This window comes from Mytilus californianus, unplaced genomic scaffold (assembly GCF_021869535.1).
Source record: "Mytilus californianus isolate M0D057914Y unplaced genomic scaffold, xbMytCali1.0.p SCAF_29, whole genome shotgun sequence".
NCBI lineage: Eukaryota > Metazoa > Mollusca > Bivalvia > Mytilida > Mytilidae > Mytilus > Mytilus californianus.
In genome coordinates, this window is record NW_026262678.1 from 1,101,064 (window position 1) to 1,119,189 (window position 18,126).

General features: G+C 31.5%; 1 protein-coding gene across 3 annotated transcripts in view; it reads right to left on the minus strand.

Annotated features, from left to right (window-relative positions):
- Positions 1-1,583: 1,583 nt before the first annotated feature.
- Positions 1,584-18,126, minus strand: part of LOC127732862 (transforming growth factor-beta-induced protein ig-h3-like) — a 43,298-nt gene continuing 26,755 nt past the window's right edge. For all 3 annotated transcript variants that reach the window (XM_052242049.1, XM_052242047.1, XM_052242050.1), the window contains exons 5-14: positions 17,584-17,752; positions 15,594-15,750; positions 14,471-14,548; positions 12,291-12,507; positions 10,748-10,957; positions 8,950-9,087; positions 7,252-7,421; positions 6,119-6,255; positions 4,765-4,918; positions 1,584-3,878 (exon numbers count right to left, since the gene is read on the minus strand). In XM_052242049.1, coding sequence (XP_052098009.1) covers positions 3,627-3,878; positions 4,765-4,918; positions 6,119-6,255; positions 7,252-7,421; positions 8,950-9,087; positions 10,748-10,957; positions 12,291-12,507; positions 14,471-14,548; positions 15,594-15,750; positions 17,584-17,752 — 1,682 coding nt within the window. In that variant the 3' untranslated portion in view covers positions 1,584-3,626. The remainder of the gene's footprint in view (positions 3,879-4,764; positions 4,919-6,118; positions 6,256-7,251; positions 7,422-8,949; positions 9,088-10,747; positions 10,958-12,290; positions 12,508-14,470; positions 14,549-15,593; positions 15,751-17,583; positions 17,753-18,126) is intronic.

Below are 18,126 nucleotides of genomic sequence, written 5' to 3' on the forward strand. Positions count from 1 at the left end.
CATTTTAATATGATAGAACAAATTAAAATAATCAAGATAACATCAATGTAGCCATGACTTGTCTTAACAAGTATTTTATTTAAAAGATAATTAATTACTTAGAACATTATATTAAAACAAATCTTACCTCTAGGATTATTCCATTTAAGCCTAACTTACCTCTCAGATTATTCCATTGAATATAACCATCTATTTTAGGAAAAGCCCATTTAAAATAGAACTTTTAAGCCTGGATGCCTCTGACATTGACTCTGAAAATTTTCTATAAGAAGGTTTTATTTGGGAGGAGCATTATTTTAAATATCTGTCTTTCGCATTTAACAGTTTATATTATTTTAAAAAATGCAGACTCGGATCCAGGATTTGATGTTAGGAGGCGCTTAATGAATTAGGAGATAGATGATCATATTTTGAAAAAATTTGGCTGTAATTTTACAAATAAATTACATTTTATTTTATTTTTTTAGGGGAGGCACATGCTGTATGCCCCTGTCTGAATTCAAGCCTGAAATGGCCCTACAGTCACTTTATCACACCACAATCACTTGTATTATGCTAATGGTTATTATTATATTTTAGTTGATATGCTAATAAGACAGGAAATTATATCTACAGTTGTATATTGTTATCGTTGTTGTTTTTAGACAACTTTGTTTATTAAATGTCACTATGATTTATTGTCTTTTTGTTTACTTGCTGCCTGAATACACCAGGTGTTACAATACCATTTAAACCTCATTACCACACAAGGTTTATTGTCTATAAATGAAAATAACTCTTAATTTCGTGTGTCCAAAGCTCTTTTCATCATTTACCTTCATCAGGAATTCTCAGAACCAAAAGTCATTTGAAAGCCAAGGATGTATCAGACCTCAACACTTAAAGAGCTATATGACCAAACGGCCGTAAAAAAATAGCCAAATTTCTCAAAGGTCAATTTTATGGGTTGTTCTTATAAAAATAAGGAAATGTGGTATGATTGCCAATGCCACCAGAGTTTAAATAATGTAATGGAAAGCAATTTTAGGTCACCATACTAACTTCAACATGAGAAAAATCTATACCCTATAGTGAGATATAAAAGGTCCTGAGATGGAAAATGTGAATCATTTCAAACAAGAAAACTAACAGCCTAATATATAACAATATAATATACGAAAAACAAATATGAATTATTTCATTTAACAGATACAATTTAAATTCTTATCAGTCTGAGTGTCAGGAATAAGTACATTAAACAGCCGTATACACACAATTTATGGGGATTTCCCCCATGAGAGGTGTTGACATGAATTTTGAAATTCTTTATTATATTAACTAAACACCTTAAAACAGGCATTCAAATGAGTTATAAGCACATATAAACTCATTCAAACAATATAGTAGTAGATTTAAAACACTAATGACAATAAAAGAGTAGCATTAGGTCCTCTTGCGCTTAAAATCACCCATGGAGATTTTGAAAAGTTGGCAGGTATGCATTTAATGGTTTACTTTTTATACATTGTGACTTGGATGGAGAGTTGTCTCATTGGCACTCATACAACATCTTCTTATTTCTATCAGTAAATGAATCAACACAATTAAAAGTAAAAAAAGTATTTATTTCTGACATATTATTGCACTTTCATAACACTTTCATCATGTGGTATACAAAATCTAATCATTTGTAACATTAGGGATATATAATGACCTATAAACAAAGCGACATAACCAACAGTTAAAACTCAAAATATATATACAATTTGATTAAATCTGGATTTTCATTTGCCTCTGTTTATATGTTTGTCCAAAGAAAAATATTGGGATATTTTAGAAAAACAATGGCAAAAGAATTTCTGGGTTTAATCAAATTAAATCTATACATAGCTGCCGCAGGAAATTATACAGCAAAAAAATTACAAAATATTGCAATACTCATGATAGAGTCTGAGTCAGACTCAAAAGTATGTACATTATGGGAGTATGGCAGTCTACATCTTATTGACCTTTTTTTGGTATTAACTTTATATATAAGCCTACAATCGTAAGAAAATTTTATATTAATCTTTTTCTCAGGATAAAAATGAAATCAAAAACTGTGAATGGTCATACATGAAACATTCTTTCCATGGTGTGTACTGTTAAGTAGGATCTGCTTACCCTTTAGGAACACCTGAAATCACACTATTTTTTTTGGCAGGTTGGTGTTGCTCATTCCTAACCGACATGTTTTTTTTTTATCTTGTTTGCCCTTTTGTTTGTTTTTGTTTTCTGACAATGTCAGTTTTTAAAGTTTCATTGGTATCTCCCATCTCATTTATACCATCCTTCAACAGTATGTTTTGAAAGTGTAAGGAACTAAATCTTCTTTGAAGTACAGCAGCTGATATTAAAGTACAAAAAATTACATAAGAAAGCATGATTTCTAGATAAGCTATTAAATACTTTGAGCATGCTTTCAGGTACTGGCTGCGTTCTTTATATATTGTAATTAAGTAACTAGTACCTTTGCTTTCATTCATATTAAAAAAAGATGTACAGTTTAAAAAGGTTTTTAGTGTACCTTATTCTTAGGACAATGACAGTCTTGGTGGTAGTGTGTTTGCTTTGAGTGAGAGCAGTTGTGGGTTCCAACCCAGCAGGTCCAACCAAAGACTTATAAATTGGTATTTGCTGCTTCTCCTTCAATCACACAAAAAGTGGATGGCTGGGAGTAAGAATAATGTGTCTGAGTAGGGTGAAATGTTTTCCTGCGGACTCTTACCTTGTGAACTAGCCCGTTAAAAATCTGGCTCAGTGTGTTGGTCTAGTACAAAGCAGGGTAAATATTCATATTCCATTAATAACATGTTCTCGTCCTGAATATGCATTTAATTTGCCGCTTGATGTTAAACAGCCATCCATCATCATCTTAGGACAATGATTCATACAACAAGGTGTAGGGTTGAGTACACTTAAACAAGATTAAGGCTGTGGACATTTATAGGGAGTTATAGTTTGATGACAGAACCTTGATAGTCTCCAAAAAAAAAAAATAATCCACTTTTTGACTCCGAACTGGATGATTTAGTGCTTAAAATAAATGGTAAGTATAAATAAGAAGATGTGGTATGAGCGCCAATGAGACAACTCTCCATCCAAGTCCCAATGTGTAAAAAGTAAATAATTATAGGTCAAAGCACGGCCTTCAACATGGAGCCTTGGCTCACACCAAACAGCAAGCTATAAAGTGCCTATGGCATGTACTTTATTGTTAAAAACTGTATGTCGACCTCTAGATATCCGTTCTCATGATATTTTATAATAACCTTTGTTGTCTTGACATTAACCTCAACATTTTTTTTCCTTCAGAAAGTCTGTGGTCTTTCTCTGATTCTCTAGCTAAGTGGCTTCCTCAACCAATCAAATTGATATAAATGCCAACAATCAATCATGTTTTTCCCTTCACCAAATTACTTCCACATTAACTATTCTTGAGAAAGGACATTTATGTGTGGACACACAAAGATGTAGCATCTGCATTGTACCTATATTTGAATAATTACATTATCTGTGTTTGGTCCAGTGAATTATTAATTCAATCCTTACAACAGAAATTATAATGTCAGAGCAAATTGAAGCAATTACAAGTAAACAATTTACAATTACTCTTTTTTAATATCCACCTGTTTACAACTTTCACAAACAAGCACTCGATCAATTTTAATCAATATGCCATTGGTAGCTAACATATCTAAAGTTACTCCTTCTGATAATTTGTTGATACGTAGAGTTGTTTCGTCTGAGTCAAAGGTCAAATTAAGACTATCTGATTGGATAGATGGAATTGTAAAAATGGCATCTTTTGACATTCCTATAGAAACTACAATTCCATTTACCATGTGCCTTTCAAGTAGCTGAAAATGAAATTATCAATTGTCATTATGGAATATCTACCAAAAATGCAATACTGTAGACAATCAAAAAGCATTGACCGAAAAGGCAGAAATTGTGAGTATCTTAAGGTGGTACCAAACACCTTTGACAAAATATTTACTTTGACCCTTTGACAAAAAAATAAAAATTTCAAAAAACTTGAACCACACACTTTATTGGAAAAATTTCAGTGGATATATAGTAGTTTGACAAACACTAATTTTGATCATTGAGAAGCTTAATATTTCCTTAACAATAGAAAGTGATTAAAATATTCTGCTGATTTTAAAGAGTTATCTCCCTGTAGTGTAATGTACCACCTTAAAGTCAAGATCAGAAGTCTATGAAGATTGACTGAAATGATGTGTATGTGTATCCCTAAGAAGCCTTACAAAAATTTCCTAGGGAGATGTGTTGGTTTGAATTCTTTCATAAAATGGAAAATACATGTAATGGTGTTGCATATCTGTAGGTACTCAGTATATAAATTAAACAAAAATGCCAATGCAGATTTAATGTGAGCGACGTAAAATCTAATTCTTACTGTAATTTATATGCATAATTTTCATGAAAGGTATTTCCATGTCAATTGTGTGATTTAAATAAAACATGAAAATATTCCATCATGTCAATGTCATCTCTAAGGAAGATCAGCCAGATATGTAAGAAAAGGGTTAAAAATAAAACCCAGCGAAAAGGTTCAAAAACTTATTTCACAAAAAATCTTACGAGAAAAAATACTCGTAAGTCATGAGCTTTTCAGTATAACTTACGAGCATTTTTTATCGTAAGAGTTTTTGTGAAAATAGCCCCAGGTGTAGAAATCACAGAAGCAAATACTACTGTACAGTAAAAAATCATTATTACCATTTTAATGCCTCTTTCAGATTCTAAGAAGAATTTCTTTTGATAATCACTCATTTTTTTAAATGCTTCATTTGAAGGAGCAAAAACTGTAATCTGTTCTTCTCCTGTAAACTTTTCTGTTAGTCCAGCTTTCTGTACATACTCTTTGAATATGCTAAAATAGAAAAAACAAGAATGTGTCCATAGTACACGGAAACCCAACTCGCACCATCATTTTCTATGTTCAGTGGACCGTGAAATTGGGGTAAAAACTCTTATTTGGCATTACAATTAGAAAGATCATATCATAGGGAACATGTGTACTAAGTTTCAAGTTGATTGGACTTCAACTTCATTAAAAACTACCTTCGTTGACCAAAAACTTTAACCTGAACGGGACAGATGGACGAATGGATGGACGGACGAACGAACGGACACATAGACCAAACAACATAATGACCATAGGTGGCGCATAAAAATACGTTAATAAAAGATATAACAACCAGTTTTAATCTATGCTGAGATTTTTTTTATTTCAAGATCATCTTGTTACCAATATATGAGATTAAATACATGGAAAATTGGCACTTTTTTAACACTTAAATTTGCGGCACACAGATAACCATGAAATCTACATCTAGAATATTAATGCAGCAACAATTTATCTGAGAAAAATTCATAAGTTTCACAGCTCTAAGGGAGCTACCATTTGATTTTTATGGGGGGGCTAGGATGAAATTTGAAAAAAAAGACAGGACAGGAGTTTTGAGTAAAAAAATAGGCAGGATGAGCAACTGGGCAAAAAAAAAAGGCAGGATGACAATTTATGTAAAAAAAGCCAGGATAAACTAAAAAAAAAAGGCAGGACTGAATAGAGTGTAAAATAAAAAGGCAGGACAAAGATTACAACTAAAAAAAATGCAGGACAAAATTTTTCATCATAGCCCCCCATAAAAATCAAACGGTAGCTCCCTAATATAAAAACTAGGAGGAACTAGAAATTGCAAAGGCATGTATTAAATTAGATGCCACCCTGTGAACTTACCAGGCCTCTCACCTTTTGTGCTATCTGTACATAGGTAAACTATTATTGTCAGTTATTTAAGTTCTATATGGTCCACATTAAGAAATTTCAGCATATTCAAACCAGGAGGATCTGGAACTTGTCTATGACATGTTAATCTAACTGCTCCAGAGCCTAACCTTAGTTCATGTTCCACATTAAGAACCTCTAGCATTACAAAACCAGGAGGAACAAGAACTTTATCTATGAAAGTTTTAGAGACCTTAGTTCTTGGTCCACATTAAGAAGTTCTAGCATATTTAAACCAGGAGGAACTAGAACTTTGTCTATAACAGCTCTAACTAACCTTACCTAAGTTCCTGGTCCACATTAAGAAGCTCTAGCATATTTAAACCAGGAGGAACTAGAACTTTGTCTATGACATGAAGAACTCCATTACTGCTCTCTATATCTGGTGTTATTAAATGGGCATCATCTATTGTTAAACCCTGAAAATGAAGATTTCAAGAAACTTTTATCTCATTATGGGACAGACCTAATTAATACTGTTATTTCAGAAATGCTGCCGTGCAGTTATTGCGATTGTTCACATGAACATTGGACACAAATGCAAGATCTATTACTTCCATACAAAAACTGCTCTCGAAATTTTGCAAGTTTTTATTTTTGCGAAACATATCCCATTGTAATTTTCTCAATAATAAAAGTGTCACAATAATTTCTGAGTTTACAGAATTAAATAGAGAATGGAAATGGGGAATGTGTCAAAGAGACAACAACCTATGGGTCTTCAACACAGCAAGAAAAACCCGCACCCGGAGGCGGGCTTCAGCTGTCCCCTAAACAAAAATGTAATACAAACAACAATTGAAAATAAAAACAAAACATATGCAGGCACCTGAACAACTACTGTAAATTCAGAAATTATTGAGAAGTTTTTATTATTGTAAATAATGCAACTGGGTGATTATAGCAATAATAAGAACTCGCATTCTGATACATATAAGTGTATGCAGATTTTCCTGAAATTGCAAAAATAAATCTCGCATCTTTGTCTTCTCTTCAAAATCGCAATAAAAAATGCACACAATAATTTCTGAATTTACAGTATTCTAATTAAAACCCAGGTAAATTATCTAATGTTTATCCAAAAAAGTTTGCTGACTGCCTTAATTTGTTTTTTTGTTTATTGTGTTATCATATAAACCAGACTAGACTGTTGGTTTTCTCATTTGAATTTTCTCACATTTTGTCTAATTGCCATTGGAGGTTAAGCAATCACAATCAGTCAATTCTATCTTGTAATTTCAAGACCTTTTACAGCTTACTATCAGGATTGGGATTTGCTTACTGTTGACCTTTCAGAAGTCACTTACGTCAATGCTCTTTGGTCTTCATTGCGTATTCACACCACCTCTCATCATTGTACTATATAGATGTAAATCCACATTTGAAAAAAGACGTTCACCTAGTAACTAACTTACATTTATAAATACACTGACTTTAAGTTTTGTAGGTTTTAGTTCAGTGTCTAGTAACTGGTTCCCTCTTAATTTATCTGTTGTGAATCTACCAAGAACAGTATGATAATCTATCATCTGATCAACTATCCCTGGCTGTTCTCGTAATGATGCCATATATCCTGGTGGTAAGGCTGGAAAAAAGGATATAAAACAGTTGTCAGGCAATGATGGATGGTATTTTAATAAATCTCATAATATCTTTGTAAATACATGTATTAATAATTCCATATAAATATAGCTTAAAGATTTTTATTGTGAGGTAATTAATTGAATATTGTTCTGAGAGATCAATTAAGTTCAGGGGTTAATGTCTTCATGTTGTCGTTTTTTTTTGTGCAAATAATATTTTATTGTGAAAATGATAACATAACCACTACAAATATGACAGTTTGATCAGAATTGGAAAACAAGTGAATTTTCACTTTTACAAATTCCACTCCTTGGTGTTGCTTGTAAGATGTCCAGAAACCTTGTTAGTGATTGTCTTTTGACATATTTAAATGTATTTTGTCATTTTGAAAATGTGGTGTTAATGGCAGATCTTGATAATCTGTTAGATGTATGCTGGGGGTCACATTGGATGGGGTCTGATCCCCGACCCCGCTTATTGTTTTGTCAGAATCCTGTATCCAGCTTAATAATTGCAATAATAGCGCTTGTAATTTCACGTGTCCCGTCCGACTTTGTTACCTTTTTTCATGCCAAATAATTTGACTTTCACATGTCTCGCTTACAAAAAATTGACCAATCCAGCATCACGCTTAGACCCCAATGAGACCCACTATTCTAAACTTGTGGAAATAGAGAGCTTTACTGATTGCATAGACACCTGGATAATTATACTTTATTCACAACAAAGCAATGTAAAATACTTATTTGAAATATTTCAAAATTCACAAAATCCAAAATTAATTTTGCACCAAATCCATTAAAAAAATTATCTGAGAGGATATTTGGATATTAGTGTCTTCAAAACAACCTTACATTTTTTCTTAAATAGCCCTTACAAATGATAAAAAAAACCACTTTATCAATTTTATGTCTTAAGCAATTTTCTAGATTTACCTTCATCAGGAACGCTCAAAGTCAATAATTTAAAGAGCCAGATGAATAAATACTGTTATTCCATATTGATAGAACTTTAGTAGGTTTTTCTATACGAATTGGATTTTGAATAAATAAGCATGTTCACCTGCGGAAAAAGTATATTCCCCGCGCAAAACGTCGCATGCTTTTACATGTATAATTACGTTAAAATCGTTTGATGTACAATTGGTTTTGTCATTACATACATTTATCTCGGTACTCTATCGGAATATGGAATAAAACAATTACTGTCTTTTGTTTTGGTAAATATGTGGTTTAATTGACTTTTGAAAAACTGATATTCACTTCGGCCATTGGCCTCAGTGAATATCAGTTTTTCAAAAGTCAATAAAACCACATATTTACCTTATTAAAAAACAGTAATTGTATAAACCACACTTGTTAAGAGCTGTATGATCAAGTGACCTAAAAGTAATAGCCAAATCCAGCTAAGGTCAACTTTGCCTGAGGGAGATGCAACCTTAGTTTCTTTATAATTTCTGAATTTATTAACAGAAGGAAAAATTGCAAAACTTCAAAACAACCCTACATTATTTCTAAAATAGCCCTTACCTTCAAAGGCAGCATCATTAGGCATAAATATAGATACATCTTTTTTCGTCTGTATTTTGTCTATCAATCCAGCATTTCTTGCTAATTCTACAAATATCTTTGTATCATATATTTCTGCAATCTCCAGCATATTTTTTACTACAATAAAAAAAAATGATTTATTTACTTGTATATCTTATATTTTAATGCTTCTTTGTTCTACTGGAAAAGGATCCAAGACCCTGAATGAAATGTAGACAACAAGATGTTAAAAATTTTCAGCACTTAATTCAAGGATTAAAACAAATTTTGAATGCTTAAAAGAACTCCAAACATCTTATTTCATATTTTGTAATTTTTAACTATTAATTAAAGCAGTCATTTCTCAAAATTTTCTTAAACTTTAATCATAGCTCATCCTTTTCCCATTCAGAGTTAAAATAGTACTGTAGGACTTTGAATTCATTTCTAAAGAGACAGAAATTCAATTTGCTCCTGTCCATAACATTATTAATAACATTAAAAGTAATGGATTATCTCCCCTGTATATTCTAAAATCTTAACAAAATATATAAGTTATCCCCCTTTACTAAAAAACATCATCAATATCATTTAGTTAACCAGGGAAGATTTGGTTGAGGGGGAGGGTACAAAAACCTTAATGATTGGAATGATTTTTGAGGAGACTAAATCAAAAAAAGTTATTTTCATCTATCCATGTCAGCTGCAAATTGATTGTAAAAAAAAATTACCTCCACCATTTCCATAAGAATTTTTCTGAAATATTGAGCAAATTTACTAACAATTAATCAATTTATCAAATATTTTTCTGAATTGGATACATTTTATTAGCAAAATTTTGTTTACCCAAGCCAATATTTTAATGTCTAGAAGGGATCAATTTTGGCCTCAAACATTTTAACATGAAAAGTTATAACGGATATATTCCTAATTCAATTCATAACTGATTCCTATCACATCACTCTCTCCCTTAGGTCTCTTGATATTGACGAATTAAAATAAAATATAATTTCTCTCAATTTTATGTAAGGGAGATAAATGATTTCAAAATTTGTGAAATACAAGGGAGATAATCCATAATTTTTTAAGAATCAATTTTATGAATTACTGACCAGAGAACACAGTTATTTTGTAGTGCATTTCTTAGTGAACAATAAATGCAAATAAGAAAAATCTCACTTGCATTTTCTCAAAAAGATTTTAACAGTGTAGTGTACAACTTTTGGGACAAACTATGGTATACATGTACTGAGCTCTAACACAAAATATGCACAATTTTACAACTAGACCAAATCACTAATTTACCAGAAAATTCATGACCCACCTTTTTTTACATGCAATTTCATCCCCTTACAATTTCATGCATAAAATTTAAAGAAATAAATTTGGAAGGTGTGTGAAAAAATTTGCAAGTTATACACTGTCCTCACTACTGACTATATTCGTAAACGACCAAAATCAAAGGACAATAACTGTGTGCCAAGACCTTATACTGTGACAATGTGAAATGTAGGGATGTTTTAAAACGTCGATTGAATTCATCAGTTATTCATATAAGTAAAAAATACCATACTTTAGACTATCTGTATATTTGTACCGGAACTAAAGGTATGTTTATGTTTGAAAAATGACATCTTGCTATGAACATCCAAATTGTTTTTTTTTCTATCTGACAATTGTTATATATGATAAACAAATACAAAATATGCCAAATTATGTGTACAATATTGCTAACAACTACTTAATGTACAGATTTTTAAAAAAAATTGTAAAAATGAGAAAAATAATTCTAATGTACCTGAATCTGGTAATAAAACTTTATCAATAACATGGACTACTCCATTACCCGCCATTATATCCTCTGTCAGAAGCTTGGCCTCGTTGACGTAATTTCCATTGTATTTACAGCGGAAAGTAAGTGATCCACTATGTAACGTATTCAATCCCCATGTCATTATCGTACTTGCTCCACAGTGGACACCTTTTACAATATGGTATTTAGCTATAGCTGCAAAGAACAAAAAAAAAGAAACCTCAATAGTAGATTCTCATTTTGAAATTGTGTACAAATAGACATAAACCAGCAAACATATTTAATCCTGTCACATTCTGTATGTGCTTGTCTGGAGTCAGGAGCCTGTAATTCAGTGGTTGTTGTTTGTTTCTGTAAATCATATTTGTTTTTCATTTAATGTTTTGTACATAAATTAGGCTGTTAGGTTTCACATTTGAATTGTTTTTACACTTGTCATTTCGAGACTTCTTATAGCTTGCTATGCAGTATGGGTTTTGCTCATTGTTGAAGGCTGTACAGGGACCACAGTGAATTATAGTTGCTTACTTTTACATCAATCAGTCTCTGGTGGAGAGTTGTCTCATTGGCAATCATACCTATTCATTAAAAAAATGTCATATATGAACTTGCTATTTGATAACTGTACTGTTGTAAAATTATTATATATGTTGGATAAAAAAATAAAAATAAAAAAAAAAAAACCAATATTAAGGTCTATTGTGACAAAGGAATTGTACATAAATTCTAAAGTTGTCGATATATTTTATGCTGCACCTGCTGTACTGTACATATTTATGATGTATATTCTAATTGGACTCAATCTCGTACATGGAGATTGGAAGGTCAACCTTTAACATATTTTTAGTATTTACTTTTTATATTTTACTGCATAAATTGTACAAATACAAGTGAATTTATAAAAAAAAAAAAAACATGTCATTGTTATACTTTCAGACTAACTTCTCTACTAAGGTCTTAAGGTTACAAGAGCGTGATATTTTGTTTACATTTTACCCTGATTTACCCACAACTTCTTTACAAAAAGATGGTAATCAGAATAAAATCTTGTGTGGCTCCTGATTGGATGATAAAGGGCTGGAATCATTTATATCTTCAAATACTTTTCTCTATGATCAAATCTTCTTTTAATTTTCTTAAAAATTTTGGCGTTACCTGTATTCTTTTTTAAAATGTTTTTAAGAAAGAAAAAAAAATTGATAGATAATGTTTCATCTGAAATACAAATGACTTGTGATCAATACTTATTAAGCCAAAGGCCTACGGTCATAAAACGAGTACTTGAAACAGTAAATTCAGTATTCTGATTGGTTGGATTCTGAGTCTGAGTACCGGTAAGGTAATCGTACTGCAATTATTTATGACTGCAAGGCCTGGTGAAAACTACGACCTTATTTCAATAAGCTGTCTATTTGTTCAGTCACTTATCTATTATTTTAACATTTCAATTTTATTGTGTAGTGTCACAGGTAATACTGTCTAATTAACATTTGTACAAATCTCCTTTTTTTCTAATTTCTATGAATACCTTCAGCTACTTTTCTCTCTGTTAAAATCTTTTCTTTGATAATTTTAGGCAATCTATCAAAAGCTGCATCATTTGGTGCAAAGATGGTGAAATGTCTGTCTCCTTGTAACATTTTGACTAAGTTAGCTTTGTACAACAGTTGGGAGAACTTGGTAAATCTGTCATGTTTTAATAATATTTCTGCCAAGTCGCCTATAGAGTCCAATGGCTTTATCATCTGAAAATAAATGACAGATTGTATTTCCATTAATAATGTCAAGTGGGCATGATAAGGCCACTTTTTAGCCCCTGGAATTAAAAAAACAAAGTGTATCATATATCTATAAAATAATTTCAAGCAGATGCCTGTATGTATATACATTATTATAACATCTGTTAAAATATGAAAACCTTGATTTCCCAGTTAGATAAAGACGGATAATTTCACATGTTAAATATATCTGATAATTTCACACCTCTGACAGCATACAACAATTGGTGTTGTCAAGACACTGGTGATGAAGTTGCATCAAAACAAATTGTACTAATTAGTTCCTTGTATTTCTTACTTTATTTGAAGCCCATTCTCAATGTAATAACACGAATAACTACTCGAAGAATTCAAATATCGAAAAATATTCAACTTGTCAGCTCATGCTACACACATTTGTGAATTTCTAATAAATGTGTTAATTGTTCCATCACTCGTTGAATACTTTTCTATATTTGAATTCTTCAACTACTCAATCTATAATTATTTGTATTAGTTAATCTTGTCATACATATTTGTTTTAGACCCTTCTAGATTTTTGCATTTAATGAAAAGTTGTCTCATTTTGAGACCTTTCTATTACTTGATATGTATTTTGTTAAGATAATTTAATTTTTTCTGTTGTGTTTTGTGTACTAATATTGTTTGTCTGTTGATCTTTTTTCTTCTTTAGCCATGGCGTTGTCAGTTTATTTTCGACTTATGAGTTTGAATGTCCCTTTAAGGTATCTTTCGCGTCTCTTTTTGTCTTATACAATTACAAAGATCTTGATGTTTAAGTCAAATATCTTTATGAGGCAAGCTGTTGCTAATACATGTATAGAATTATATATAAATTGGTCACTTTTTACAAATATATCACTTATAACTTGTTTTATAGAATATCAGGAACATCACAAATGGCCATTCTTCAAAATATGCTTTCTCTCGCTTAAAGAGAAATTCTTGTATCCCATTGTATGGAGTGTATGTGATACAAAAAAGTGATATGAAAAATGCCTTTATTTGATTGGCTAATCCAGCATAATGAAACGATATTGTGATGTTTCCATTGTCAATTGTTAGGTCATTGAAACCTTTCAAAGGTCAAAGTGATGTACATTTCCTCCATGGCCATTGAGATATGTGATTTATTCAAAAAGATACAAAGCACTCACACTTTTCACCTGAAAATCTTATTTTTGTCAAATTTTATAACATTCTGAAGTGTACAAAAAGTTTCAAAATGTCTGATGTTAAAGTTTGACCCCAAACAAGACATATGATGTCATACTGGTATGTGCAAAGACTATATCAACTAGTCGCTGACTTTTCTATTTAAGATAGTCGGTAAGATAAATTCGTTACACAGTGCGCTAGTGACCTAATACGATATATATGGGTTCAGTAAATTCCATATGGGGCGAGATGTTTACATTAATGGTAGTGTATAAGCACACAACTCATTATGTTGTCATATTATGATATTAAGGGGACAAAGCTCATACAAAATTGTTATACTTTGATATTAAGGGGACCTAACTCAATAAAAGTTGTCATATTATGACACTAAAGGGAAATAACTCACTAGATATTGCCATATTATAAAACTTTGACATATGATGACTCATACTGGTATGTGCAAAGACTATATCAACTAGTCGCTGACTTTTCTATTTAAGACAAAGATAATGTAGACCATAAGAGAAATAGGTTTAACAACTTGTGAGAATTGGATAATGGCTAATGATATCAACTCTAGTTATTTAATCTAAATAGTAATAATGAACTCCGCAAAGATCGTTTATTACTATATTGAAATTAAATAACTCGAGTTGATATCAAGTGATATTCAATTCTCACTGTTTATAAAACCTATTAATATCACTCACACTGCCATCACTGAAATCTTACAAAAATGTGTTTTTTTCTTGTAAATTTTAATACTAACCCTATCAATTACATGTATGATACCATTAGATGCAGGCTGGTCAGGCATTATTATCCTGGCACAGTTTACTGTAACAACCTGCAAAGTTTAATCAGATTTATCAATTAATTGATTGATTGTTGGTTGCTTAATGTCCAGTGGCAAATATTTCATGTATATTCAAGACGATTTTTTTTTTTTATCAATTAAAAGTGACGGTATTTCTGAAGACAAAATCCATTTTCATTTCTTGTGCTGGTTATTAAATTGTATTGAATTCGCTGTAAATTAACAAATATCGGGATTTAATTCACGAAAAATGTCCATATTGTAACTCCAAGAGGAAATAACTCTCTAAATTTGGTAGTGTAAGGGGACACAACTCATTATGTTGTCATATTATGATATTAAAGGGAAAAAGCTCATAAAAAATTGTTATACTTTGATACTAAGGGGACATAACTCAATAAAAGTTGTCATAATATGACACCAAAGGGAAATAACTCACTAGATATTGCCATATATAAAACTTTCATTCTATGATTTTATAATATAAAAAATTGTCATTTGTTACAGATCATTCATTAATGTCTAACATCTTTTCTGTGTTTATTCTATTATATTTTTGGATTGATGTTTTTTTAATCTTTACCAAATATTTTGATTTATTTTGATAAGAGTAGTCTGCATGTACAAATTTTCTAATAAATCATGCTTAAATATAATTGCAATCTGAATCGTCAGAAGGTTTTATCACTGATTAACAAACCTTTCAATTTGCTATAAAGTAAAATAAATAGTTGATAAAAACTTCCTTGCTAAAAGTTCTGTGCAAGCAAAGTTACTATTTACAACATTAATGAACTCTATCAGGCCTAAAATAAAATATTGTTTGTTTCCCCAATCCCGACCGACCCTGCAAAAATGGTCCTACTCATAAAATTTTATTGTCAAAACTTAGTCAAATATTATTTTATTCATTGCCGATTTTCAGGCTTTCAGATCATCAGAAAATGTTCAAGCTTCTTGGAAAAATAAAATTATTTCCCTACCTACCTACCCACACCTGCTTGGCAGGGTCGGGATTGGGGAAACAAACAAAATATTAATTTAGGCCTCATGGTAATCAATATAAATTTTATACCCCATAAGCATATTTATTAATTCTGACATCTTTGGTTCCATAATATAATGTTGGTATCTCTTGATTCTTTCTAAACTTGGAATAACTGTGACGACCTTTGACCACATGATAATGAACTAATGATGGGGCATTGAAAGTCCATGGATGTAGCCTCTCTCTGAAAGTAGATTAACACGTATACACATGAAAAAAGCATATCAATTAAAAAAATTAATTTCCAAAATATGCAATATTTGGGTTGAGCGCTCACAGACATATTTTACCCCGCCACATTCTTTATGTGCCTGTCCCAAGTCAGGAGCCTGTAGTTCAGTGGTTGTCGTTGGTTTATGTCTGTCATATTTGTTTTTCATAAATTGTTTTGTTATAAATTAGGCGGTTAGTTTTCTCAATTGAACTGTTTCATATTTTTCATGTCGGGGCCTTCTATAACCGACTATACGGTATGGGTTTTTCTCAATGTTGAAGGCTGTACGGTGCCTATAATTGCTTACATCCACTTTATTTGAACTTTGGTGGATTATATCTCATTGGCAATCATACCTCATCTCCTTATTTTTATAATAAAAATTGACCACTAAATGTTATAATGATACTGATTTGATATTTAGCAGCAATTTAACTCGAAATAAAGCTGGCTATGTGTTCCCTTTGTACATATTACCTTCCTAAACATTTTTGTCAACAAAAGCTTATCCAATTGTTTCATATTGGCATATTAACATAACTGCAACTCAGATTAAGGTCAGGATTCTAAGCAAGTGTAGTATCTCCACTTACTCCCCCCCAAGCGGTAGTTGACGACTCTACATGATAATTTAAAGAAAAAGGAAAAAACGAAAGGAGATGTCTCCATTAGAAAAAAAATATATAGATTCAATCACTGCAACAAGTGTGTAACGATATTTCACCACTCGAGACAGTTAAATTTTAATATTTAAAGTGCGAGGCTTGCCAAGTTTTTTAAATAATTAAAATTTAACTGTTGAGAGTGGAGAAATATTGTAATACATGAGTTATAGTGGTGGAATCTGTTTCTCTTATGATTTTTATCCTTCCTTTTCAAAGATGTTCAGAAAGTTGTGTTCTTTATATGTGACGTTATTGAGGCATGGTTGCCTTTTTTTATGAGGTTTTTTCATGACGTCACAATAGGAAATTCAGAAGAAATCGAGAAAATTTAACGTTATAATTAAATTTCGACCAATCATTTGCTGAGAGCAGATATTTCACTTTAGCAAGGAGAAATATTTTTCTCACACCGCCAAAGAAATGTGAAAATAGCACAAAAATTAGAGAAATGAAGTTTAATGCATGTCTTCACATTGGTGCAGTAAACAAAGGGAAATAATTCAATACTCGAACTGTTTTTTTTTTCTCTTTTTTATTTGCAGTGTGCTTCTAATCAGTTCTAACGGTAAATGCCGTTTGTCTGTTTGGTATACGTATGAGATATTAAGAAATAAGAGCATTGATTGTTTGTATCTTTGTAATAATAATAATATGTGAGGACATGGATCTGTAAATAACAGTTTTCCTGCAAATCATGTTAGCCAGCACAAACAAATCTGTTATCATGTCAGTGTAGTTAAGGGAGCTACCATTTGATTTTCATGGTGGGGGGGGGCTAGGATGAAATTTGGAAAAAAAAGGCAGGACAGGAGTTTTGAGTTTAAAAAAAAAAGGCAGATCGATGAGCAACTTGGCAAAAAAAAAAGCAGGATGACAATTTATGTAAAAAAAGTCAGGATAAACTAATAAAAAAAAAGGCAGGACCGAATAGAGTGAAAAATAAAAAGGCAGGACAGAGATTACAACTAAAAAAAAATGCAGGACAAAATTTTTCATCATAGCCCACCCCCCCCCCCCCACCCCTCCCCCATAAAATCAAATAGTAGCTCCCTAAGAAGCAGCTAGGGTTCAAATTCGTAATTCTTTTTATATGAAATGGAAAAAACCCAACTAAAATGATAAAATTCATTATATTTACCGATCATCGTATGAAATGTTAAGAAAACCTTCATCAACAGGAATAAAAGCTGTAAAGGCTCCGTCAAACTTCAAGCTCTCTTCTAGTTCTGTATTAGTTAATAGTGCTACAAACTTTGACAGGAAAAGCTTGTCACCTGCTGTTTCCACTATGTTTGTCAACGGTTTTGCTGAAAACATAAAAATATGATGTCATTGACTTAATCTGTGCAAGAAACATTCTTCCTACACTGTCTTACAAAGGTAAACCTTTTGCACCTATTGATTGACTGGTGTTTAAAGCCACTTCCAGCACAGGAGGGAGGAGGGGGCATGGCTTTTCAAAATAAATTGTCTAACTAAATTTCAAGAATATGTTGAAAGTAAATGTTTTCAAAAAATTTAGTCAAACAAGTGAAACAATAGTGTTTCTATTAAAAATTAGGAGAGAAAAAATAAGATACTGAGTTTTCCCCAAATATGTTCTTGTCCCTGTATTGTTGAATAAAGTTGGAAAACATTGTCTGTCCTTAGAAGTTATTTTTAGTTTATTTGATTTGATAAT